Source organism: Uloborus diversus, chromosome 9 (assembly GCF_026930045.1).
Source record: "Uloborus diversus isolate 005 chromosome 9, Udiv.v.3.1, whole genome shotgun sequence".
Classification (NCBI taxonomy): domain Eukaryota; kingdom Metazoa; phylum Arthropoda; class Arachnida; order Araneae; family Uloboridae; genus Uloborus; species Uloborus diversus.
Window position 1 is genome coordinate 141,820,139 of NC_072739.1, and position 27,641 is coordinate 141,847,779.

At 35.4% G+C, this 27,641-nt stretch overlaps 1 protein-coding gene across 3 annotated transcripts in view; it reads right to left on the reverse strand.

Annotated features, from left to right (window-relative positions):
• Positions 1 to 23,635: 23,635 nt before the first annotated feature.
• Positions 23,636 to 27,641, reverse strand: part of LOC129230104 (adhesive plaque matrix protein-like) — an 83,548-nt gene continuing 79,542 nt past the window's right edge. For all 3 annotated transcript variants that reach the window (XM_054864502.1, XM_054864503.1, XM_054864504.1), the window contains one exon: positions 23,636 to 26,040. In XM_054864502.1, the coding sequence (XP_054720477.1) occupies positions 25,885 to 26,040 (156 nt within the window). In that variant the 3' untranslated portion in view covers positions 23,636 to 25,884. The remainder of the gene's footprint in view (positions 26,041 to 27,641) is intronic.

The window sequence follows — 27,641 nt, forward strand, 5'->3', positions numbered from 1 at the left end:
ATGAAGCTCTTCTCCCAAGTGCACAACCCCCAAAAGAGACAAAATCCCCTGAAAATTACAATCCCGCATTTTACGTCAAAACTCCCCCCCCCCTCCCCTCTTATTTGCACCCATAGGAATGAATTACACGAGAAGTTAACCACTTGTTTTATTAAGAAATAATTAAGTACCTTTGTGCCGAGAAGTAACATGAAATAACAAACGTTTTGTATCCCAAATATACAGAGTACTGCAGAAACGTGTTTTGGAGTTTTAAGGTACCCTTTTTTCAACAAAATAGTAAGCTTTTACATATAACGGGCCATTCCTTTGTTACATATAGATGATTTGGCCATTTTGAACCCCTTCCCCCCATGTAAGGGTACGTAAGGTTTTTCAAACCCCTCCCCCTATTCTTACGTAAGATTCCATTTCGTTTTTCGAAATAATGAAATAACCAATCTAATATCACTGGAATCGAAATTTAATTCACTATTATTAAATTAAACCTTTTTGTGTGAAGAAATATTTACTAAAAAGTTGGAATCTAGACTGAATGTGTTTCCGACATTTTTTTTTTTTGTATATGATGCGATAGTAGTTAAAATAAAACATGCCATACATAGTGCAATTCTTTTATTATGTTTTACATTATTAATTCTTCGTAAAACAAATAAAAAACAGTCATCCTAATACGTTTTTATTTTCCAGACGCAAAAGAAACATCGGCTTGGAAAATACTGCGTAAGAATGCGTTTGAATCCCTCTCCCCCCCCCCCCCAAGTATGTAGACATTTTTCCAACCCCACCCCCTCGGGACCCTTACGTAATTAATGAATGGTCCGTAAAGACATCCAGTAATGTCCTTACATCCACAATCTCACTATTTTGCGTTGAAAAAAGGGTTCCTTGAAACCCCGAAACATGTGTCTGCAGTGATCTGTACACTGTAAAAACGATTCAGAAACGTTCCTGGAAAATAATGGGCAGCTGATGTGCCCAATATCTGCCAGTAACATATCTTGCAAATTCCATGAACTTTTTCCGCTAAAATTTAGTAACCTTCCTAATATTATCCTGGAAGCCTACTGAAAAATTCAGAAATCGTCCCGTTTAAGCCAGTCGTGTCCGTGAAAATAATATCTTGGCATCATTCTGATTTATCAAGAAAATTAAAAGAGCATTATTGCAAACATGGACAAAGCTATGCCAGAATTGCAAGTAAGTAACGAGAATTTTACTTGCCTGCAAATCTTGCAAAGCAATGCAGTCCACACTTTTTCGCTCCCTTTGGGAGTTTAATTAGCAGGGACGGGCCGTATTTGAAGCAAAGCCGATACACTTTATAAATACGCTCAATTAATCTCTAAACTGGGAGCTAAAAATATTTTTCACAACAGTGAAAAGTCTGCATTCTTGCGATTTGTAGCAATTCAGGAAACTTTTTGTCAAGAATACTTAATTTTTCCAGGAAGTGCATAAAAACCATTAAAATCCCGAAACGTGACACGGAAATACCCAGTAACGTTTCGGAATTTTTTTACAGTGTATATTTGGGCTCTAAAACGTTTGTTATTGCCTATTACACTTGTATCATTACCCAATCGTATAGTCGAAGGTGAACGTAAGGGGGAAGACATCCCCTCAGGTTTTCAACTTAAGTATTCCCCCTTTTTACCCGAACTTTACTTTTAAGGCCTTTGACTTTACTTTTAAGGTCTCTCAAGTTAGAACCTTATAAGCGCCTCCAACCTTTACTTCCACCACCGGGACACACAACACATGTCTCCCACAGACCCGTCCATGTGTTCATTCATTAACACCTTTCGCTCAAAACATATCATTAGACTACCAAGCATTCCCAAAGAATCATTTGATAATCAAGCATTCAACAGTATGCCTTCAATTATAACACTATTCGAATGAAACATTCGAAAGGCAATTATTTGATTGTAATACCATTTAGATCGCAAGGGTACCTATTCCTCAAGTGTGCTGGCACACTTTTTAAAATTAGGGATCCTCTCTCCCCCCTCAAGAAGGACACTCCCTAAAAAAGTCTAACGTCCATTAGGAATTTCAATGGCGCAGTCTTCGCAATGACCCACCTCCCCTGCACTGTCAAAAATGAAACGCTCAATTTTGACGATTTGGCAATCCTCGAGCACTATTTCGTTATTTTCGACGATTCTTTCGTCACCAAATCACGTGATATTTGACAAAACCAGAAATCTCAACTTTTTGACGAAATTATTTCGTCCCGATTTCGTCATATTGCAGTGCATTCTGGGAGTTTTCGTTTCAGTCTCGTACTTGCTCGTTAAATTATCCTAAAGGATTCTTAAAAAAAGGTTAGTATTTATTAAAATTTGTATGTGCAATGTGCTTTTTCTTTTATTTATTGTTACATTTTTGTTTAGTGTTGTGTTTATAGTTGTGTTTAAAACACATTAAATTTGAAAACGAACCTTTCGATTAGGTTTGGAACTCTGTGTGTTTTTTGAACTAACTTTGAGTCACCTCCACGTTAGGCTTAACTAGCGTTGTTTTTTTTTTTATTTGCAAAAGGAAATGTTGGTTTATTGACATTATTTTCCAAAAACGAACTTCCTTTATTTCGTTAAAAAAAAAAGTCAAACATGACCACAGAATTTGTACAAATTTAAACTTACAAAAAAAATTCCACCGTAGCTAAATTAACGCAGATGATAAATATAGCGCTTTTATAAAAGGCATAGAACTTTGAAGCTTTTAATTTCAACGTTGAATATATTGCATGGTTATGTGTTTTCATTCTTCTCCATGAATTTTACAAAAATAATTCTGTAAAACAAAGTGTATTTTTTAGTTTAATAGTTCAAATTTTTTTCACTGTGCATTTTTATTTTCTTAAACAAATATGTACCCATTCTCCAATAAGTATTGATATTTTTTCTTCTGCCACTCTACATGTAATGTTTTATTCAATGTTATAATTTATACAGTTGCTCCCAAAAGTGTTCGTACACTTATCATTTTCAATGAAATATTGCTCTACCCATTAGTAAAAATTAATATTTTGGAATGGGGTAAACAATATTACAAAACTACATGAAATATTTTAATAGCAAAATAAAATATGATTTTGAAGAAATTAATAATCAAAAAGTATCAAGAACTTTATAACACAAAAGTGTTCGTAGAAAATATTTTAAAATAATTGTTTAGCAATCTTTGAATAAAACCGATGAAACTCGAAGAAAAAAAGCGCTTGATACAATAAAAAATAAATGCAAATCGCTTATATCAGCTTTTGGATCCGAAATGATACCCTCTTTTTTTTTTTAATGCTCGTAGACAGGACTTATAAATGCTTACCCCATGTTGTTTATATAATCTCTTTCCCTACGGCAGATGTTTCTAGCAATAAGTGCTTATGTTCATTATTTGTAGAGCCCTTTTTTTTTTTTACTTGCATAAAACATGAAGTAAAGTAAATATCAATTTAATACAAATCATTTTAAGTTAGAGAAGGTATTAATTTCCGTAAAGAACTCTATCTTAGTGCTTGATATTTCAGCAGAATATTTTCAATATTTTCTTCAATTTTTCCGCAAATTAAATAAATTAATGAAAATAGAGTTTTAATGTTTAACCTCGATTTAAAAAAAAAATACATATATAGTAGCATGTTTTGAAAATAATAATGATAAGCATTTTTTGTTGTTTATTTCCACACTTAATACACTAAATTTATAAGTTTTCCTATGTCAATTTGTGTTACATGATTTTTGATAATTATGAGTTTTTATATTATACATAGTTTCTACGGCTAAAATTAATGCAGCATTAATTTTATTGCCATGTTTCACGTTTCAAAGTAATGTCAACAAAAAATGAGAAATCCGGGTCTACATGAAACCAGACTAAGAAGCATTTTATAGATGAACTACCAATCAATCCAAATGTAAATTACAGTTGTGATTTTTGCTGGATGCAGAGTAAAATATCTGAAATTTTAACCGAACAGCTATACTTTAATTGAAAAATTGAAAGGATAATAAAAAAGAAAAGAAAATCCATCGATATTTGTCAATTAGTTCTCAAGACACAAACAAAGAAAAGCACTATGTTATTGGGTTTCCCCTGTCTTTGGCAACTCTTCTCCCTTGGCATGTTTTTTATTTACTGCGTGAAAATTACATATTTTAGAAATCAAATATGCTTGGGGAAAAGGTAATACTTCCTTGGTAATACTCCCTCCGTCTCAAACTAGTAGAGCGACGTTTGAATATTTTTGCACAAGTGATTAATTCTGACGCTTTTATGATTTTGTTTGAATATTTTTTAAAGATTTCAAGGTACTATACTATCAATTAATCGAGTGTTAGAGCCCTTGGCTTTTGACTCTGATTTGGTAGTGGTTTAAGGAGGTAAGGCTCGGTAAATAAATGTTACTTATTGATAACATAACACAATAAAATTTCTAAAAAAAAAGTAAAAATAAATCGTAATCATCAGTTTCAGTACTACTTAATTTGTTAGTATCTTAATAGAACTAATTTGTGGTGGAGGGAGTACTTCAGAAAACATTCGTCAAGAAAACTGCAAATCTGAAAACGAAAGTCGAAAGAAAACGGTGTATTTTGACTGTCGGCTGAAATAAAAAATAAATTTAAAAAAAATCACAGATCAACAATTGTCACACCCTTGATTTTTTTTTATAGCTCGAAAAAAAATGAAAATTTACGACTTGAAATGCAAAGGAATTAACTAGTTCAATGGCTAAGTAATGCTGATTGTCGATAAATTGAAGAAACTCTAGTTCCAGAACGCTATTCAAAAATTAATTTCAGATACCAACTGAGAGAAATCATTGTCTGTCTGCCTAAATAAAAATTTTGCCCATCCGCTGTAAAAATAACTCACTCTTGCAATCTGCTTGGAAAAATAGTTGTCACCGTCGAAGTAATCATATTTTGAAAAATATGAAAATGAAATCAGATGCTCCTTAAAGTCACAAGAGAATCGTAGCTTTTTAACTAAAGGGGAACAATTTTGAAAGAAATTGTGGAAAAATGCTTTATTTCAGAAATAAGCTGCTGCATTTAATCGTAAAACTTGCCTCGAAATAGAAAAAAAATCAATGTGCATGAGGGCATACACCCATGGAGTTACACATTTACTTATTATACATATATTTTCTTTTTAAAACTCTTTAGGATGGATCCAACACCATGGAGATAATCAGAACCAAGACAGACGAAGATTGTTTCCATAATTATAACAATATTCAGAGTGTTCGTATATTATACATTGATTTCATGTTACACATGTTTGGAAATAATAATAAAAACTTAGAGGTAAAAAGCAAAGGTATATTTTATAATTATTTAACAAGCATTACACTAAATTAATTTTACCAAAAGATTTATTTCACATCTGCATTTTTTTAAGATTCATATTTTTAAATACCTTTCGCAATTTTGGCAGAGAATTGTTTTCGAAGTATGAAGCATTAAATGCATGCAATAATAAAGTTCCTGTATTAAACATAAATTTGGCCAAATAAACATTCTACATACAAGCAAAATTAATAAAACAAATAACTGATTGGAAAAAGAAAAAGGTAAGCTTTTTCTTAAGCTATAATCTAATTTTACTTTCTGTATCTAATTTTAGAACAAAGATATACTAACTTAAAGTTGTCCATTTTATTGTACTTTTTCTTTGAAATTTGTGGTATAAGTTGGATAAAAATCTTTTTTTTTTTTTTTGGAATTTTTTCATGCAATGCAATGAAGAAGAAAATCCCCAGCAAATTTCTCCCGAGCATATATCGATGTAACTGTGCATAAAAGTGGCACATGATTTATTTTTCAGAACCCAATGTCTGCTGAGGAAGTAGCACTTTTATATTCCCAGTAGGACAGGGCGATGTAGGAATTTCTACATCGTGATGCATCGCCATCCTTACATCGCGATGTCCAAACAGTTTGAAATATTCTTCGCGCTTTAGGGGCACCCCCCCCCCTCCCTCATTAGGGGAGTTTTCCGTACAAAAATCCAGGCTTTTGTCAGATCTTTTTCTAATTTGGCACATAGGTCCTTTAATCACATGGGGTAGTACCCCATATGAATACTACCCCATGGGAAACTATCCTATGTGGATTTCCAGCATCAAAGACATCAGGGCCGAATCTTGAAAAGATTCGACGAAAACTGGATTTTTATAAGGAAAACTCCCGTGAGGTTTGGCACACATAGCGGGACGAAAACTACAATATGGGAATTCCCAAGCATCAAAAGACAAATGTACCAAATTTGGAACAGATCAGCCGAGAACTGGGTTCATATAAGACCCCCCCCCCCCCGACACACACATGGTTTCCCACTCCATAGCGGGACGAAAACGGGGATTCCCGAGCGTCAAAAGACATGTGTGACAATTTTGGAAAAGTCCTGATAAAACTGGTTTTTTATAAGAAAACCCCCCATTTTGTGATAGTCTCCCATAGCGGCGCGAAAACTACTTTATGAGAATTCCTGAGCATCAATGAACGAACCTCTATGCCAAATTTTGGAAAGATCCGACAAAAAATGAATTTTTTCAAGGAAAACCCCCATCGGGTTTGCCCCCCCCCCCCCTTATAGAGTGACGAAAGCTAACCTCCTTGAATTCCTGAGCATCAAAGAACCTCTATGGCAAATTTAGAAAAGATCGGACAAAAACTTTTTTTTTATATAAGGAGAACCCCCGATGCGGGGTTGCTCCCACCCCCCATCATAGAGGGTTGAAAACTACCATGTGTGAATTTCCGAGCATCAGAGGACCTCTGTTCCAAATTTGGAAAAGATATGATAAAAACTGTTTTTAAATAAGAACCCCCCCCCGTATGGGGGTTGTCCCCCCACAGTGGAATGAAAACCACCCTATGAGAATTCCTGAGCATCAAATAACGAAACTGGGCCAAATTCGGAAAGATCCAATAAAAACTGGATTTTTTGTAGGAAAACTACCATAGGGGTTGCCTCCCCCCCCCCCCAAAGAGGGACAAAAACTACCCTGCCTGAATCCCCAGGCATCAAAGAACCTCTGTGCCAAATTTCGGAAAAATCCGACAAAAATTAGATTTTTTTCAAGGCCCCCCCCCCCCTCCCTCCTTATAAAGTGATGAAAACTACCCTGCATGATTCTTGAGCATCTAAAAACCTCTGTGGCAAATTTAAAAAAGATCGGACAAAAACTTTTTTTTAATACGAAGAACCCTCAATGCGGGATTGTTTGTCCTCCCCCCCCCCCCCCCCACATAAAGAGACATAAACGACCTTGTGTGAATTCTCGAGCCTCCAATAACGAACCTCTGGGCCAAATTTGGAAAATATCCGACAAAAATTAGATTTTTTGAAAGAAAACCCCCATTATGGGGGTTTAATTAGATACTATGGGGAGTTTAATCTGCAATGATTTGTTTTACCTTTTTTAAGAAGTTGTTTGTTTGCATTTTTACATAAATAAAAATTTGCTTGACATATTTTATGTGCCTCTTTTTTCAACAATTACTTGTCTTTTTTTTTTTTTTTTGATGGGGGGGGGAGGGGGGCTGCAGGCCCGTTATTTCAATTTTTTTTCCCAAATATGGCAAAGAGTCCTGCACTCAATAAAAATTTTACAGAAAACCAAGTAAAACGACGGCCAGTCATGTGTAAAAATATGAATGTTCAAAAATCAAGACGGGATGGGGGGGGGGGGGGCGTCAATTGACCCCCTGACCCCATAAATGACGGGCCTGTGAAAGTGACTATATGCATTAAAATGGGAAACTACGGTGGTAAGCTTCTGAAGTTACAATTTGATCACACGCACACGAATCTTATAAAATACAGTCGAACCTCGTTATAACGAACTTAAAGGAACCATTAAAATCGATTAAAAACGTGATTCGCTTTTTCCGAAAACCAATAAACAATAAGGCAAGGATTGCAAAAAAGTTCATTTTATCAATTATTTACTTTAAGCGTGTTCGAATTAACGAGGTTCTACTGTATTCTGAAAAATAAAAGAAAAAAACTAATGTGATCCAAGATAAAAAAAAAGGAAATAAATTTTCTTAAAAATTTACGAAATTAACGTCCTCATATATGACGAAATTAATTTGACGAAACTAATGCTCTCAAAACTACGAAAATGATTGTTAATTTGACGAAACTAGAATGAAGAAATATTTTGTTACATTTGACGAAATTCGCATCCTCAAACCACTAACAAAAGCAGTTTCTTCAATTTGACGAAATGTTCGCTCGGAGCATATCCCTGGAAGTGGTTTCGTCAAAAACGAAGAAAATTTCGTCAAATTTGAAAGTCCATTTTTGAGAGTGTGTGGGCTCCTCAGCGCAGCCCGTCTTTCTGGGGGAAGGGTTAAAAGGTTTCAATGCAAATTTTTTCGGAAGACAGAAAAAAACCATGCTCATTCATAAGTAAAATCATTAACTTTTCAAAGCCAGCCCTTCGACCGCCTAAATGACGGATCCGCCCCTGCAACTAAAACACTTCAGAAGCAAGGGTGCCCACCCGCCCTGAGGTCAAGCCTCCCCCCCCCCCCACCCTCAATATCGCAGAGACCTCCCCCCCAACAAATGAGAAAAATACCCCTTAAAACACTCCCCTAAAAATGTCAATGTCTGCGCCATGACCCCCCCCCCCCCTCCATAGGTGGGCACCCTTGTCAGAAGTCAACTATATTGAGAGCTTCATTCGATTATGAAATCGATCGAAGAATACACTGCTCGAGTGATTGACATCTCGAAAACTCAAGATCTCGAGAACTCAATATCTCGAGAACTCAACATCTCGAGAAGTTCAAAGCGAGAACTCGAGCAGTTGATCGCTCGAGCACTCGGAAAGTGACAATCGAGAACTCGAGCAGTTGATCGCTCGAGTTCTCAGAAAGTTATAATCGAGAACTCGAGAAGTTCATCGCTCGAGAACTCGAAAAGTGATATTCGAGAACTCGAGAAGTTCATCGCTCGAGAACTCGAAAAGTGATAATCGAGTACTCGAGAAGTTCATCGCTCGAGAACTTGAGATACGATAATCGAGAACTCGTGGTAATCGAGTTCTCGAATGATCTTGAATAATCGAGTGATTCGATTATGAGAACTCGATTATGCCCATCACTAATTCGTACCGTGATATAAGGGGCGCCCAGACCCTCAATTTTCGGATTCGGGAAATTTTTCAATTTGCCGAATGATGAAATAATGGCATACACGCATTTTCATCTGACGAGAAGAGTAATTAAGTCATTAATGTAAAGAGTTTTTTAATGCAATTTTTGCAATTAAAAGCATTACAAAATTCAATTTTTTTAATGCTCTTTCCACATTTGAAGATCGTTCGACAGATATTGCCGAATACGGATTTTTTTTTTTTGAAGGTCACAGTGACACTCCACCCCCGGGACCTGCCATGACTGATATATTTTTGTTTGAAAAAAAGGTTTCTGTTAATTTCAAAACACTTGTATGGAATTTTGATTTACAATTTTTGGCTTTCGATGAAATTTTTTATGGAATGTGTTTCGTGGATTTTTAGTCATGAAAATGAAAAATATGGACATTTTTGGAAATCGTGACTTAAAATAGCTAGAAGAAATTTTGAGGCATAAAGGAAAAAAAATGTCTCTAAGAAATTTTTAATTTTTTGTGCATTTTCACTTTATTTGTTTTATAAACCTTATGTGTAGTTAATATTAATATTTTTTGACTCTGTGTGGATGTTTTCTTTAAATAATGATCCCCCCTCACATAGTAAATAGTCGTTGTAGCGTACTAAGGGGTTGGTAGGAGTGGCTCTTGCCAGGGGCACAGCAGCCAAAGGGGCGACATTTCGCCGGATTAAAAGAAATGAAATTTCTTAAAGAATTGATCATGTAAGAAAAAAAAATTCTTTTATTCGAAAAAAAAAAAAACACCCTCGCAAGAAAAAGAGCCAAAGCAAAAAATGAAACAATCCTTAATTCTAAAAAAAAAAAAAAAGAGAGAATTTTACCCCTATAGTGAAACTTTATTCTCATTCATGTATACACACCAGGGAATGGCTTGTTTGAGAGCGTTCTATGCCGGATGATTCCTTTGTTTTTCGGGGAAGGGACGACATTTTTTAGTGTATACTTTGAAGTGGATTGTTTTTCTTAGGCTAAGCATTTTTCTTTTTCAATATAATAAATAATGCAAGCATAAAAAGTCTTATTTGAACAAAATATTAGGAGGCCTTAATTAGCGAATATATAGTAATTTTATTTTACCTGTGTGCAAAAGGTCATGTTTTTTAGTCAATTTCTGATTAGCAATGCTTTCTGTATTTGCTTGACTTCCCTTGTTTTCTAGATTTTTTTAAATGCTTTGATTTTTATTTAAAAAATAAAAATTAAGGTTTCTTTCTTTCTTTTAAAAAATATGTAAATTAAGTTTATTGTACATTCTCCTAGTGGTTTAAAATGCACTAAAAGTTCAAGCTGTTTTGAAAAAATATATAAGTACATTGCTATAAACGGAAATAGAAAAATGTTTATTCTCATTTGGCAAGAACGTACATTATTTATATTTATTAACGAATAGCAAATATAACTGGTTTTATTGAATTTATGTAAAACTTAAACTTTTGGGAAGGGGAAAATTCTCGAATTGCCGAATGAAATTCCAAGTACATCGAATGATAAAATTCGATCATGCACACATAGACAATGCATACTACCTAACATCTACTGCAAAGGAACATCGGGCATCATTGAAAACAATTTTAAAAAATAAAATAAGAATATTAAAGTTGCAAAACTGTCTCCTAATTTGACGAATAAACTAATCAAATATCCCCTCCCCCTCCGTAAAATTTTTTGGGGGATGGGGGAGGTCACAAGGACCTCTGGTGACTTCCCATCGGAAGTTCAGCAGGGGCGCCAGACCCCGTAGGTGCGCTACTGGTTACGGCCACTTATGATACTTATGGCTTCTAAAGGCATTTTTCTGCATAAAAAGTCATTATTTTTATTTCCCTGCTTAGTTTCATAAATTCAAAAATTCCTCAAATATGCAACATTCAAAAAATGTCTGCTATGTACTTTCCGGGATACTAAATGTTTATTTACAGCAACAGATGAAATAAACATTCACAAATATTTAACGATAGGACACGGACACATTTCGTGGTATAAATTCCAATAATGGTGATTAGTTGTATGCGAAATCGAATGGCATCAGTAGAAGTTGCTTTGAATAGATAAAAATCCAAGCGGTGTTTGAACGAAGAATTTTGAAATTCAAAACCGTGTTAATCGAAGGGCCTTTGTTCCCACGTCACTCTGAAATAAAGAAATTGAGGTCTTCAGATATCTTGATAAATAAACCTACTTTACTGGTTAAATCTTAACTTTTCTGAACGAAGATACTTGACTACTAATACGTTTCAATGATTATCAGAGTATTTTCGGGAGCCTCGAACTTAAATTTGTAGGAGAGCGGAAATTCTCGGTTTGCCGAATGAAACTAAAAATTTTGCCGAATGATAAAATACGGGAATGCATAGTACATCAGATGAAAAGGAACATTCGGGCATTTAAAAATTGCAATTATGTCTCCAAATTTGCCGAATTGTCAGGCAAAATTTGCTAAATTAGGATTTTTTTTCGGAAACAGTGACCTCCCATTCAGATGCCCGTGAGAGTAATACGGCTGTGTGTGCTTATGTGCTTTTCTCCCGTCATTTTTGACTTGAAATCATTAGATGAAACGAGCTGATGTGTGGATCACATGACTTCATTTTACTCCAATTTAATGTCATTTTCTCATTATTGGCAGTTTTAATATGATTCAATTAGTTTACTCTCTAAATATCACGAACAATGGTCAAATTGAAACGAGATTTAAAAATAAAAATAAAAAAATAACAAAAATAATCGCCAAATTTGTCGCCAAGGCGATAAAACTTGGCGACCAAAAGACTGGCGATATATCGCCAGGTGTCAGCCAAATTATAACACCACTTGAGTTTACATCGAAATTAACAATGATTTCCCCCAAAAAAAGGTGCAAAAGACCCCCTTTGGAGCATCCGAATGCAATCAAAAAGGAATCTGCACAACTAGGCCCCACTAGGAGTCTACGTACCAAATTTCAACTTTCTAGGACATTCCGTTCTTGAGTTATGCGACATACATACACACGTACGCACATACATACGTGCATACAGACGTCACGAAAAAACTCGTTGTAATTAACTCGGGGATCGTCAAAATAGATATTTTGGGTGTCTGTACGTTCCTAGGCACATATCCACGTGTGGTCGGGTTGAAAAAAAAACTCAACATTCATTTGGGGCTGAGCGAAATGGAAATTAAGGCCTATTTTTGGATGAAATTTTTTTCGCGAATACAATACTTCCTTTTATTGTAAAAGGAAATAAAAAGTTGAAGACATGGGTTAACTTTATGAACCCGTGATATTACAGGTCACAATATCGAATATTGTAATGTCTTTAATATTGAGTAAGAGACGAATACTATAGTTTACAATATTCGTGTACGAAGTAGTTGGTCTTCAGAAGACGGATGCGAATGTTGACCATCTAAATTATTAACTATTAGAACTGACGTATTTCCCTAACTGTATGCTGTACAAATTTCAGGCCTTAGTCCGAAGACATCTTGACTTTTGAGAACAAAATATTCGTGGGGCCAACCCGGGTTCTAAACGTTCAGGTATTTTCAGTAAATTTACATGTGAGTACTGGCGGTGTATTTCATGTACGTTCAGGTATTGTACAGAGTATGGGTTATTTTAGCTTTAAGAGCTCAAATTCTAACTATAGTTGGGGCCAACCTTACCTGGCAGCATTGTGATGGCTACGCAGAACCTAATCAGAGCATTACGACTCTGCCAGGTTGGGTTTGCCCCAACTTGACATTTTGAACCTGGGATGGTACGGTATTTGAACACAAAGTATTTCATCCTCAGGATGTCATAATATGGGTGAAAATTTTGACCCATAACACATATTAGCATTTGGAAAGGACTCATATTCCGGAATTTAAAGTAGGCAAAAAACGAAGAAATGCCCAGTTCGAAGAATCGCCAATAGGGAAGTTTTCGATTTTTCAATTTTATTTTTATATGATTGAGTAACATGTATGAACATCATAGGTGAAAAGCTTTTGCGATACGATAAGTAGTTTTTTTTTAAATTAATTTTTAAAGTTCAAGCGATTGTGACGTCAGATGGCACAGGCAATGACGTAATGCGCTCTTCAGCAACGCTCAGCTGACAAGGAGAAGACGAAGGAAGTGCAGTTGACTTCGAAGACGAAACGTAAGGCTTACCTCCTCGCATTTAAATTCTTGCGTTTTTGAAACAGTAAACCTCTCATCCTCTCGGAAATATTCGAATACCATCATTGATGTTACTTGAGGAAGATTATTAGATTGTGCTTTAACGAATCCGTTCTCCATAGTGTGTTCAAAAGAATTATTGAATTTCTAAAAAATAAAAATATCAGCGCGTTCAAAATGTCCATAGCGAAAACAAGGGATCTTCGGCGGAAGGCTGCCCATTTGTGCCCTGTGACGTAAGCTCGTGACGTTTCAGAAGAGCGCACTTTTGCGCGTGGATTTTTAAAAATTCATTTAAAATCAATCATGGTGTTTTAAAATTCGGCGATGGTGAATTTTTTAGTTTTGAGGGTCAATTAACAATATCCAATTGTCAAAATAGGAACGTTTAATAGGTTGCAACTTCCCTATTACGTTAACCCTGGCTGTAAAGAATAAAATATTGTTTGTGTCAACCCAGGTTCAAAAGGTTCAAGTGTTTTGCATATTGAGGGCAATTGTAGTGCCAATACTTAGATGTCTCAAATTAAGTGGTGTATTGAAAAATGGTGATGGTTGAAGTGGTGACTAGAGTGTAGATGATTGAAACCTAGAGTTGTACAGAATTTGTGCACTTGGAAATCATATTTTTCAAAATTCATGTCACACAAATTCAAGAAAATCCATAGTCCAAAGAACCAGTTACAAAGTTCAAAAATTTGATTTTGAGAACAAAACATTACAGCGCCATCTCAGGTTCTAAAGGGGAAGACTTTATGTACAATGGTGTTGGGGATCACATCTTCAAGAACTGAATGTCTCAAATCCACTAAAGAAAGCATGTTTGTCCGACTTTTTAAATCTAGAATGATATAGAGTGTAGTATTTTTCCTCAGAAAATTAAACAAATGTCGACTCTTGTCAATTATTAATCTTCAAAAAGACAATCTCCGAAATTTATGACACATTTGTTTGACTCTTAGTGGCGTACTAACACGATAGACTCAGGACCAGGGCGGTCATTCCAAGCTTGTCAGCTTGCGAGATCGAGATTCTCGCTCACGTGATCGGTTGTGACGTAGAAGTGTCGCAAAGTAGTATTCTAATCTACTCGAACCTAGGCGCAAGCTAAGTTCGAGTAGATTAGAATACTACTTTGCGACACTTCTACGTCACAACCGATCACGTGAGCGAGAATCTCGATCTCGCAAGCTGACGAGTTTGGAATGACCACCCTGAATGTTCCCAGTTCAAATCCTGGTAACTCAACCGTTACTTAAAAAAGGACCGTTAGATAAAAGGCGATAAAGTAATTCTTCTGACACATTGTTAGACCCTCTACAATTTGCAAGAAGTGTTCGAGGACGGATACAAGGAAAGGGCGATGCGGGCGATCGCCCCTCCCTCAAGGAACTCTGCGCCGGCTTTTCCGAGTTGAAGATCTAAAACACAAGTGTAGTCAATTTTTGATGACGGTAAGTAAAGGAATGGGTTAAAATTCGCATCCCAGAATCTTTTCGGAATTGAAGTTTCAAAAAGGTAATGTTAGATGAGATGATCTTTGACCATGTCAGGAGGAGGTATTTGAAGGTCTTCCTCTGCGCATTTCGCAAAATTTAAGTCTTAAAGACGCGATTGTAGATATTTCAGGAAGTGTTAGGGGAAAGAGTGGAATCAGTGGCTTTCCGCCGGTGATTTTTCGAAACTGAAGCTTAAAACGGTGCAATTTTAGACGACCTTCGATGATGTGACGGGCATGGAGTTTTGAATCATTCCACCGGAATTGTTACGAAATTGAAGTTGTAAAACGCAATTTTAGAATTCTTCTTTCAACGAAAAAGGAAAGGAATAGGTTTTATGACATCTTTACTTAAATCTCTATATTTTAGTTATTTCAGATTAAAATGCTGTGACAGTCCCCCCCCCCCCTTCCAAGCAAGTGTAATCCATGGATGTAGGAATAATACTCCTACCCTCCATGGTGAGATTAGAAATGTAGTAAAAGGTAAGTTAAAAAATCAACCCTCTTTGAAACATTTCTGGAAGCACCCATGGACGCGTTCTTTTTTTCATATCTGATACGAAAACTGCCCGAAAAATATCACGGTACGCACCAAATTTGGTCGTTTGGTCTTTCACAGCCCGTTGAGGTTCTTGTGGATATCAAACCCAAAACAAATAAGAAACTTAACTTATTTGCCAGAAGAACTTTTGCTGCTTTGATTAATGCCCTAATCACTGATGTCCCTAAAGCAAACGAACCATTTTCAAAACCTTTCGGTTCTTGAAGTGTCGTCAAAAGGGATTAATCCTTTCCTACTAATTAACAAACAATAGGAGATAGGTAAATGCTAAAACAAAATTTGCATTCATGCTCCCAGTCATCAAGAGAAGAAAAATTATCATATTTTTTTATTTCACAAGTGATAATTTAATGATAACAAGTTTTTCTGACTACTTCCGCAAGTCAACGTTTGCAGTCATTCATTTCCTGTTTATGCTTTCTTTCTCATTGTTTTTTACTACTTCCCATGCTCTCTGCTATAAGTAAATCAGCACTAACAACATCTTTTCTTTTTTTTATAAATAACTAATCCAGAAGATAGTTAAAAAAGTAAAGAAGAAAGCAAAACAGATTGTGTGTTGGGTAAAGATGAGGTAGTGAGAAGCAAAGGGATGTAAATGGATTTTTGACCTAGTTTCTTTTATAAAACAAGCTTAAAGTATAGATCCTAGGTAGACTTTCATTGAATTTTTTTTTCTAAGTTATGCTGTATAGATAAACAAAACTCTTTTTTTTTTTGAAAATTGGACAGTTTGAGGCAGTGACATTTTCAAATTTTGAGTGAAACGCATTCAAAGTTCCGGTGGCTTTTATTAAAAAGTTTTAATGAATCATGCAGTAGATATCAGTACCTACCAGAGCTACTAGTACCATTTCTTGTACCAAAACAGAGGAGAGGTTCTCCTATTCAGTGGCGTAGTTACAGTGTACAACCGGGGCGGTTCCTCAATTTGCCGCCCTTTCGTTTTGATATAGCTAATACATTCAACTGTAAAGGGTGTTTAAATTAAAACTAGAAATTTAATGCAAAAAAAAAAAGACGTAATTAATTTTTACATACTTACAAAAAGAAAAAAAGGGGGACACACTTGAAGAAAAATTGCAAAATTTAAGTAAATTTGAGCAAACGGGGCAGAGACAGGTTTCCCTCACAAAATTTTTCTTAAAGCTGATGTTAATTTTAGGGTATCTTTGAGAAGGAAGGATTAGCGAGCTCTCCCACCCGCGCAAAGTTCTATGAGCGAAATTTTGCTCCATGTTTGGGGACGTTAGGAAAAAGTCTGAGGAGTGAGGCTTTCCTTCCTCGGAAATTTTTCAAAATTGAAGCTTCCAAAATGCAGTTTTAATCTTTCGAGACTCTAGATTGTGGGGGGGGGGGGGGGGGTTAAGGTATCTCTCTCGGAAGAATTCTGAATAATGAAGTCCTAAAAACGTATTTTAAGGTATCTTTGATCACGTTAGGAGGTAAAGGATAGTCAAGGTTTAAATGCTGTTTGCACAAATTGATATTAAAGTATCGAAGTTTTAAAAACGTAATTTGAGGCTAGATGTTGAAGAGAGGGTAGGAGTTTTCTCCAGAAAAGTTTTCAGTATTAAAGGTCTAAATATATACTTTTTGGCTGTGCTTGCTACGTTAGAGGAAAGACCCTCTACCCAGAAATTTTTAAACATTGAAGTGTAAAACCGTGTTTCTAAGCTATATTTGGTGATATCAGGAATAGGGATGAAAGAGTCGAGAACTCTCCCTCCTAAAAACATTTTGAAGCTATCTTCCACGCTGTTAGACTACACTTCACTTCACTCTCCGGGGGCCCACTGTACCTATCACTAAGTGATTTAACCAGTTTAGGACCCCCGGAGCTTTATTTTAAACATTCAACATATACATATAACAATGCACACACATACAAACAAACAAGATCACAGACAATTACAGTACATATTGACAAACAGACATAGAAGCACAAAACAATTCGAAAAAACCATGCTATAAAACATGATGCTGAGAGGATAGTAGAGTAGTCGATGGGTACAAAGTAGGCGAGTTCGCCGCTGTTAGACTACAGAGTGGAGGTGGGAGAGGTTCCCAACCGGAATTATTTGAAACTGAATGCGCTAAAAAACAATACTAGACCTATGTTTGGCCAAGTTGAGGGACCAAACCAAATGTTGAAAAACGAAATTCGCTTACCTTCCATAAACAATAGACTAACATGTGATCCAAAGTTGTCGGATAAATTTTCTACTCTCAAAAGCGAAAAAACAAAAATCCCTTTTGTTTCTTTTGAAATAGAGAACTTTCGTAATGAATGAGAAATCCAAGTAGACTCTGCAACATATAAAGCCACCCCTGTGATGAGCAATAAATTGTTTCGTGTAACATTTTTCTCCCTCCCCCCCCCCCCTTTCCTTACTCTTGTCACCATTTTTCTGAAGTTAAAAAAAAAAAGTATTTGTTTTACTAAGAGGTTTTCAAGAAACTCTCTAAAAATCCAGTGTAAACTCTTTCTTTTCCAAAACTTGGAAAACTTCATTGTTTTTCTTCCTTCTAAAGTTAACTTCTACAGTCTAAAAAAAACATTTGTCCCATGACTGTCCACTGCAGCCCCCTCAGAAAAAAAAACAAGGAATTGTACTGATATGCTATAAAGAAAGGCTTTGAAATTTTTTGAAAGAAGGCAGAAAGTTTTGTATAAAAGTAATTTTTTAATCTGAGAGTTTGTGACACAAAGGACTTTCAATTCGAAGATTTTCTTTTTGCCTGCAGTAACAGATTAAAACCATGATTTCCTTATTTGGAAACTATGTTTATTTTTTCCACATCAAAAGGGTTAATTTGCCATCCTTCGAAAAGTGCCGTCCGGGGCGGATCGCCCCCTCGCCCCACCCTAGCTACGCCACTGCCCCTATTATTCGTACTGGTTACCTCCAAAATTTTTATTTCGGAACTTACATCCCTTTGCTTCTCAGTGCCTCAACTATGGTACGGTAACGTTGGGCGCCAAGCGGATCAAGAGCATTATGAGGCATTCAGAGTTAAGTGGATCAAGTCCTTTTCAACTTGATCCACTTTAGCTCTGAACTTACTCATACCAGTAGCAGAAACAGCGCGACATTGCGACGAGTATCGCAGTTTCTTGAGAAATACAGACTATTTCATAGTTTTGAGAGAAACAAAACCCCATATATCTATACGATAGAGCCAGAACAACGTAAGTCGCACAATCACTATTTAAGAGGAGGAGAGGAAAAACGTTAGTCTTTTGTATGCAAAGGATGAGAAGCGTACTTCATCAACACTGGTAAATAATTACAAAGGACTTTTTTTTTTTTTTTTTTTTTTAAGAATTACGTTTACTTGGCTCGATGTGGAATAGGATTCTACATACAATGCACTAATAAACAGAAAATCACAATTTTTGGGACTTACCCTAGTCTATCTCTGAGGTACAGATATTTCAAGTAAAAAGTCTTGCAGTTCAGCAAATAGAATTTGCACCATATTTTCTAAAATATAGTCCACGAGTAGCATACACTTGTTTTAGCCAGTGCTGCAAAGTCGAGGTCGAATTGATTTTAGGGTAAAGTAGTCGGAATCAGAGGCGGGAGTCAAAGGTTTAACATTTCAAGAGTCGGAGTCAGTCAAAAGTCCGCAACTCTGCTGCCAGTTCTTGCGGAGTCAGATTCAGACTAATTTTGGGGCAGAGGAGTTGGAGTCAAAGGCTTAAAAACTCCTGGAGTCGGAGCCATGAGCGTGCACAGAAATTTTGGGACTTGTCACACATGACATTTACGCCCCCCCCCCCATATTGTTTACCCCTACGTCCCTATATGTATTGCGCTTCTCATTTAAAAATTCTCGGGCCCCCTTCAGACTCGGGCCCGCCTAACATGTGTCCTTTCTCCCCCACTCCCTGTGCACGACCCAGGTCAGATTAGAAATTAATTAACTCGAGTGACTACGGATCAAAGAGGCAAAGGCAGTATATTCTAGTAATGACAAGTTGTTTACTTGACAATGACACTGTTTTGGCAGAGGAACAACTTTTACAGAGTTCAATTACTGTTCTTGAAAGTAGAGACACCAATGCAGTGGGTTCCAAAGTTTAAAAACCTGCCTCCACCTTTTTTTTTCTTTGGCTGTTGGGCCCCTTAAGAACGTGCCCCCCCCCCCCCCCGCCGCACTGCAGTCAAACACTCGGATTAGTCGATTGAAGAAGCCAAACCGGATTCCTCATACAAACGGGAAGCGACAAAATCAGCGATTCGAGTTTTTGACTGTGAGGTTCCACTCGGTTATTGAATATGGCAGTGAAAAGCGAGCTTTGGTGCGCTAATCATTCGTAAATGGGAACAAGGTCTGTGGACTGATTACTGAATAGGCCAAAGAGATTGCGGTCTAAGGGCCCCCTGTTTTTTAGTAGCCCCCAAATTGCTAAAATTGCTTTAGCAAATTTCTGAAATTGCGAGGTTTGAAGAATATTTCTTTAGGTTTGGGAATTGTAAGGGGCCCCGAAAAAACTGTTTGGCCTAGGGCCTCCCAATATTCTAATCGGGCCCTGAATGTGAATGCTACTTCTTTCCACTGCATTTTCTCATATTGTAAATGATTTGACGGCGATTCAAGGGACGCTGGAGCGTCCCGTCCCCGCCAAGGAAACCAAACGTCAGCAGCCAACAAAAGCAAATCCACTGCCAAAGACGAAAGAAAATAAAAGCGATCAAAAACAAGATTACACGACAGAACAAATTGGGATTTTTTGGGTTTTTCACCCCCCTGTATCTCAGCCCCATGAAGACCTCCGGAGTTGATTTTTGGTACACCCAATCTCTAGTGGCCCCTGACGCCGTAAACCAAAATACAATCCCCTGGACCATCAGGGGGAGGAGGTATTAAAGTTACAAAATCGCTGTTCAAAAAAGTTTTCGCTTTCTTTGACAGGGCTACAGCCCAGACGAAAAAAAGGAATCAAGCTGAAATTTCGCACACACATTCCTTGTGCCCTACTGATGTGCCTTTTGTGCCATTTGACCCCCCTCTCCTTCCCCCCTCGTTTTCACCCCCCCAAATTGTACCTTCCCGTGGTTCTATCACAGCCCCCCGGGGGGCTACGGTGATGATTTTTTGTATACATATTTTTGGGAGCCATTGAGTACATATACAAAAATTCAACCCCCGGGACATCATGGGCCGGAGTAATTGAAGTTTGAAAATCACTAATTTTCCCTAAATTCTTATATACTTACTCTCAGCTCATAGGGTTTGTTTTTCTCGGACTGCAATTGCAAGGTTAGAACAGATCTAACAGTTATTCCAAAGTTGTCTTAGGAAATGAAATTCAATCAAGACTAAATCATATCCAGCAGTTGCAACTAGACGTTAAATCGCGGATATCACAAATTTGCCACAGCGACTGCGCATGCGCGCAGACTTAGCTCATTGGGCTTTCTGTTTTCAGATTCTATGTTGTTTTTTTATTTATACTTAAGCAGAGAAACAAATTAATGAATGAGATTAGAATGCTGTTCTCCCTCCCCCTCCCCAAAAGTTTTGCCGATACGAAATTTCCTTCCCCCTGTTTTTCAGTTTTGATATATTTATGGAGGGAAGAAATTTTAAATGTCGGTTCGAAACTGGGGTTAAACCATTACAATATTTTACGTGACAAATTATATGAAACTGTACGCATATGAATACGGCACATATAACTTTTTAATTGAAAGCGAAAAATGGCACTTTTTTATTGGTTTGTTTATTTTCTAAATTAATGGATTTTTCACAAACAACACATATTGAATTGAAAATATATGAAATACGTGTGTGGATATCCGTGCTTTGCAGTAATTCGTTAGCTGAAAAAATTTTTGCAATTAATTTAAGCAAGACTTTTAATGAGCTTAGTCCGCGCGCAACATGCGCATTCGCTATGGCAAATTTGGGATATCCGCGATTTGACATCAAGTAAAGTTGTATAGATCTCCTGACACATTCAAATTTAAAATATTTAATGGCTTAGTTTTTTCTTTTTTTTCTTTCTTTTTTTTTTTTTTTTTTTTTTTTTTTTGCTTGGTGATAACATGCGTTATTTCGTTTTTTAAATGAACTTTTAAACAAAACTAGGTATTAAACAAGACAAAGACTTATATCAAGAAAAAGATAAATCACCAAACAATTAAAATTATCCCATAAAACGTAAAATAATCCACGATTTAAGAAAAAATGTAAGTATACAAAAAGTGAAAAGTTAGATTAAAATAGCCCTCAAGCTGTAAAACATTTAAAGAAACCTTCATGAAAATGTTGAAAAATCTGTCAAATAAAGAAACTGTAATAGAATTTATTGCGAAGTTGTAAAATACTCGAAAACAATATAATTTAAAATATAGTATTTTATTATCCAAGAAGTTTTCTTTGCAACAGAGAGGATACATGAATTGCAATAAAATCTAAACCGCCCAATTCTCGCAAAATGAACATAGAATCTTAATAGTCAGAAAATAACTTGACGTAAAATTAGGCTAGCCATTATTGTTCCTTAAAAACACAAAACAGCGTTGTTTCAATTGAAAATTTTCTGACTTGAAGTTCTCAATTCTAAAAATACAGACAAAGTAATAATATCAATGCAAAAAGATGTGATATCTCATCAAAAACAACCCTGTTGTAAAAATTTCCCCTCCAAGAAAACCATCAACTTTTCCGCACAAAAAAGAAAACCTGCATCCTAAACCCAAAAACCCTCAGCCATAAAAAGTTATGGTATCTAGTTTGCCCGCCAAGTATCTACCAAACTATCATCCTCCCTCTTATCCTTTTTCATCACAGCTACTTCCATTAGAATCTCCTCCCACCTTCAACTCCTCAGAAATATGGATAGATCTTTTAAATTGTTTATCTTGTTTGGCGGGAAGCTTTCCAAAGTGAAGTGGTTGCTTGGTGAGCAAAAAGCTTCCCGCCAAACAAGATAAACAATTTAAAAGATCTATCCATATTTCTGAGGAGTTGAAGGTGGGAGGAGGTTCTAATGGAAGTAGCTGTGATGAAAAATGAGAAGAGGGAGGATGATAGTTTGGCAGATACTTGGCGGGCAACTAGATATCATAACTTTTTATGGCTGAGGGTTTTTGGGTTTAGGATGCAGGTTTTCTTTTTTGTGTGGATAATTTAAAGGTTTTCTTGGCGGGGAAATTTTTACAACAGAGTTGTTTTTGATGAGATTCTGAATACGTGTACAAAATGAAATCAAAATAAGGACTTGTGGAAGTTGAGCATTTCTTAAAGTTACATTTTCCCTCTGCAACAATGAATCAGATAGTAGATTCTCGTGTTACTAGCGAGGTCACAATTTGCTCGCTGTGCTCCTGTCCAAAACAAGCAATTTGTCTTGAAAGATCCTTTCATCCTTTTTTTTTATTCTGTCAAATTGCTACAAATTTTGTAAATAGTTGCTTTTTTTAGGTTTTATAAGATTGATTTTTTGCAATCTTGCTAAATTAGGCATTTATTGCATTATTTTCCACACAACATTACTTTAGTTCTAGATGCTCGACCTGTATGTAACTTTAACTACCTTGCACCATTTGATATTATGGCAGTGGATTTGGGAGAAATTGAAGAGATATCGCCAAGTTAGTATCATTTTTGCCGCAACTTTGATAATCAATTCTCAAATGTTATAAAACTTGGGGCCAGTTCAGACCTAACGTATTCAAACTCCTGTATTTCGAACCGAACAGAAAACTCGAAAATCATAGTTAATGAGGACGCAGAGCCTGGAATTGTTGAGAACCCTTGTTTTAACTTATGAAAAGGAACTTATCAACAAAAACTTAATTAAAAATTTTAAAAAACAACTTAAATTAATCATAGCCAAGCCAAGAACACTCTCGATCAAACCACGTTTCAAGCAATAAAAAAGAAAAAAAAAAAGTTCATTCGTTTGGGAGCTACGATGCAACAGACAGACACACAAATATGCGTTACACAAATTTTAACTATGTTCCCCTAATTTTTCTTTCCTTGTAACAATTATTGCTACAAAATTGAATCTGGAAATAAAAGAAAAATTTACCTCCATTTCTTCTTAGAGAACTGTTTTCTCTTTCTTTTCAAATTTAAAAAACATTGTTTTAAAGAGGCCTTGATAAAGATTTTGGAAACCCAAAAGGTGATAACATATGAAAAGGTTAAAATTGTTGTTCTAGATATTTTGGAAGAATTTGTGTATCATCTGAAAAATGAAATCCAAATAGAAAGATAACCAGAAAGTTTTATTTTCACAATGTACATAAACTCTCACTTTACTACAATATTATTCCGTAACAAAAAATATCAAAAACAATTAATTTTGTTTGCATCCACAACTACACCTTGCAAGCATTAGCAAAGGCAGATTTTCTTTAAGCCATCTCCCTTATGAAGCAATAACTTTAAAGTTTAACATTCCTTTCGCATTTTAGCAGAACAATAGGATCACATAAAAGTTATTACAAGAATACAAAACATACTATACTTTCATTAAATACACCGCCAGCTCAGTCAATTCCTCTGTAACTTCTTCTGTCAATTCTTCTTGTAACTTACTGAATATACTACTACTTTCATGTATATTCCAAATGATAATGGCCAGATGTGCGTATGGTTGAAATTGTACGATTTGATGCAATCAGTTCAAATACAGTTCAAAATTTGAGCCATAACATAATTTTTAGCAAAAAAAAGGAAGAATGTTTTTAAATTGAAATTTATATTGTCTTACACAAAATACAATGTATTTGGTACTCACAAAGGTTTTAATTTATTAACTTTGTGCACGACGTTTTTCAACGAAAAGAACAGAAATTAAATTGTTTCATCAAAACTTGAAAAAGAAAACGTCGAAAAATATGAAATAAAAATATACGAATTCTTAAAACGTTACACATTTCTGTGACAAATCTTTTTTTTTCTTTTTAATTATAAGTAAAATATAAACGTTGAATTTTTCACAACACACTATTTGCACGTTATCTTAATAACTTTCTTTAGTATTATATTTTTATGATCGAAAGTAGATCGTTTTCATTAAAATCAAATGCAAATTGTATAATTTAGAGCTCTGTGTTTCCAAAGGAAAAAAAAAGACAGTTCATTCATTTGTAATACAAGTTCCCGTTAATCAAACTGTAATTAAATTCAGTAAGAGTATTACCCTGGTTCGTTATCCCGAAGCAATAGGCAGCATGATATAAAAGTTCATTAATCTGAATACTATGGCATTTAACTTATTGTTATTTTTTTCATATTCATTTCAATTGTACACCCAGCTGCGTTGAATTAACTACGATTATCTTTTGCTCACAAGTCAGGAAATTATTGTTAAAGTTCATTGATTTAAAAAAAATCTGATTTATTTTCCAATTGAGATGAGAGCTATCTTAAAATTAAAATATCGGAAAGTACAACACCAGACTTCGAACCAATCTTCGAACTTATAAAAAATTACGAATCAAATCGAGACAACAAAACATATTACCGTACAAAGAGAAGAAAATGATAGTTGCACTAAAAAAAACTATAAGCGTCAGGACTTGGCAAGTTTCCAACAACAAAGCATTAAACACAATAACTAAAAAAATGGCAAATTAATAAAACTTCACTCCACATGAAACAAACAAGTTAACTACAGAACGTTAAAAACGATAAATGGTACACCAAGTAAAGCATCAGTTTATTAGTGATTGATGTTAAAAACGAAGAGCTTAGCGTTGGACCATAAACGATATTTCCTATCAGAAATTAAACTTAGATATCACAGAAGCCATTAAACGTTAACTAATAAGTTTTACAATATTCGTATTACTACACAAATATACTTTTCGTGAATAAGTAAAATAAAACAATAAAAATGGACAAATAAAATAGGATAACGAAATGCAACAGGAGATGAAATTCAAAAATCAAAATATGGAGCACTAATTAATAGAATATCCTTTCAAACTTCAATATTACATCAAGCTGTTGAAAAGTTTTATCACACAAGTAACACACATCAAGCGTAAAACCACAAAAATATTAATAAAAATACATTTGGGAAAGTAAAAAATGTTAACTGTGCAAATTTTGAAGTTTTCATCTTAAATTTACGCATTATTTTTAGGTATTCCAAATGCAAATTTACTTGACATTCCAAAATTTGTGGCTGATTTCTTAAAATTACACTTTTTTTTTTAAATATGTGTTTTGCAATTTTTTTAATCATTTTCTAGATTTTCAATTAATTTAAAGCAAGAAATTTAATTTTAAAGTTTTTGTGGGTTTTTTTGCGTATTACTGATGAAAATATAAACTTTTGATGCTCCAAATACATGATTATAGTGAAACAATATACCGGTAGCATTGACAAATTTTAATGGCACAGTAAGAGTTTCGATAAAGGATTTTTCACGCTTTTTACAGTCACATATTCGAATTATTTTGCATATCACTTTGGAAAACAATTAATTTCCAGTTATTGAGATCATCGATCCTGGTCGGAAACGCGGATATCCTGGGTAACAGTGCGCTGGAAAACGCTTCTTTCACTATTTCTGGCAGTGGCTTCCTTCTGGTACTGGTGAGAAAATGGCGAATGACGAATACCGAAAGAAAACGCTGGACTGTGCTGCATCACCACCTGTAATAGAAAAAAGAACTAGTGTTAAAACATTCCAACCGATTCAGCTGGTTCATCTAGACTTCGACAAAATTAAATTTATAACAACTATTTCAAAGGATTTTTTTTTTTTTTTTTTGGAAGGGGAGTTTCGTCAAAATGCTTTTTGTTGAAACGAATATTTCGTTGTTTCGATATCCGTTGCAACGGGATTTTACTGTGCTATAACTTACTCGTTTTGACACGGCTAAAGATGAAGAAAAATGTCACGTTAGAACTAAGTTCTTTTTCTATTAAATAGTAATCCATACGTGACGGCTTTAACTGCACAAAAACGCTTCTATTCGTCGAATGAAATAACGTTTTAAAGCTTAGAGCAGGAATTAAAATGGGGGGGGGGGAGCAAGTCCAATCATTGGTTTAGCAAAAGCTGACCCAAAGACCCCAAGACACGTGACTCAACGACGACGCATGGTTGGCACGTTTTGCGTGAAACAGGCGAAAGAAACCTGATTTCTTCCCATGCTTTGCTTTAAAATCTGTCACGTGATTTGGGATCTTAGCTTCGTGAATGAAAGTCTTCACTCCCTCCATTTTCTCTCTTCTCAATGTTTAAAAGACTACGTCTAATTTCCTTGAAAATTGATGACTATAAATAAGCACAGACAAAATCTAATTTAGACGATGTGGTCGGGATATGATTTCATACTCTGAATCAGGTTTCTCTAACCTCACATGAAACCTGGAGTTTCGTGAAACATTTTTAAGGACTCCACAAGAAATCAAGTGCCTTAATTGCGTTATTTCTCACTAAAGCAAAAAGTAAAGAAGTTCAAATATTTTCTACAGTTTTCAGTATTCTTCCTAAATATATATGTTTTGACTTCATCATCGTTCAATTATAAGTATCAACTCTAAAAACTTGTCATTTTGAGGAGGTATTAGTACCCTATGTTCCTTTGAACTTGATAACGTCGAAAAAGTTCCATACTAATAAAAATACCGCTGTTGTTTATGACTCATTTTGTTGCGCAAGGTAAAATTATAATTAGATTTTAGAAAAGATATAATTGCTTAAAAGTGAAAATCATCTCAATTATCTTTAAAATTAAACATGTTTTTTCTATCCTGATTTGCCAAAAAAGAAAAAAGAATTAATCACTGCATTTTTCCCTGCAAGTGTAGTCAGTTACTACTGGATTGAAATTAATTTTATCCAAAGGTGGAAAAAATATATATCACAAAGGTTTTGGACTTTAATTTCAAAACATTTCTGGGTTAGGGCCCCAAACCTCCCTTCTCTCAACACCAATGAAACTTGTCTAAATTTGCGTTATTTTTAGCTTCATTTTCGAAAAATTACCGGTGGAAAATCTCTGAAGGGAGGTGCGATCGCCCCCACCGCTCCTCCCTTGTATCCATCTCTGACTTTATCTATCTTAGTTAAACAGATTACTTATTGGCTCTGGAAGGAAACACGAGAACAAGAAAACAAGAAAAAATAAACGAGTCAAATAAAGTGAACATTCGTGTGAAAACGTCAAAATTCCAAATCATGCTTTGAAGTGCAGGAAAGTGCAATGGGGATGCATTGAAGTATGGAATATACTTAACCTTCCTCT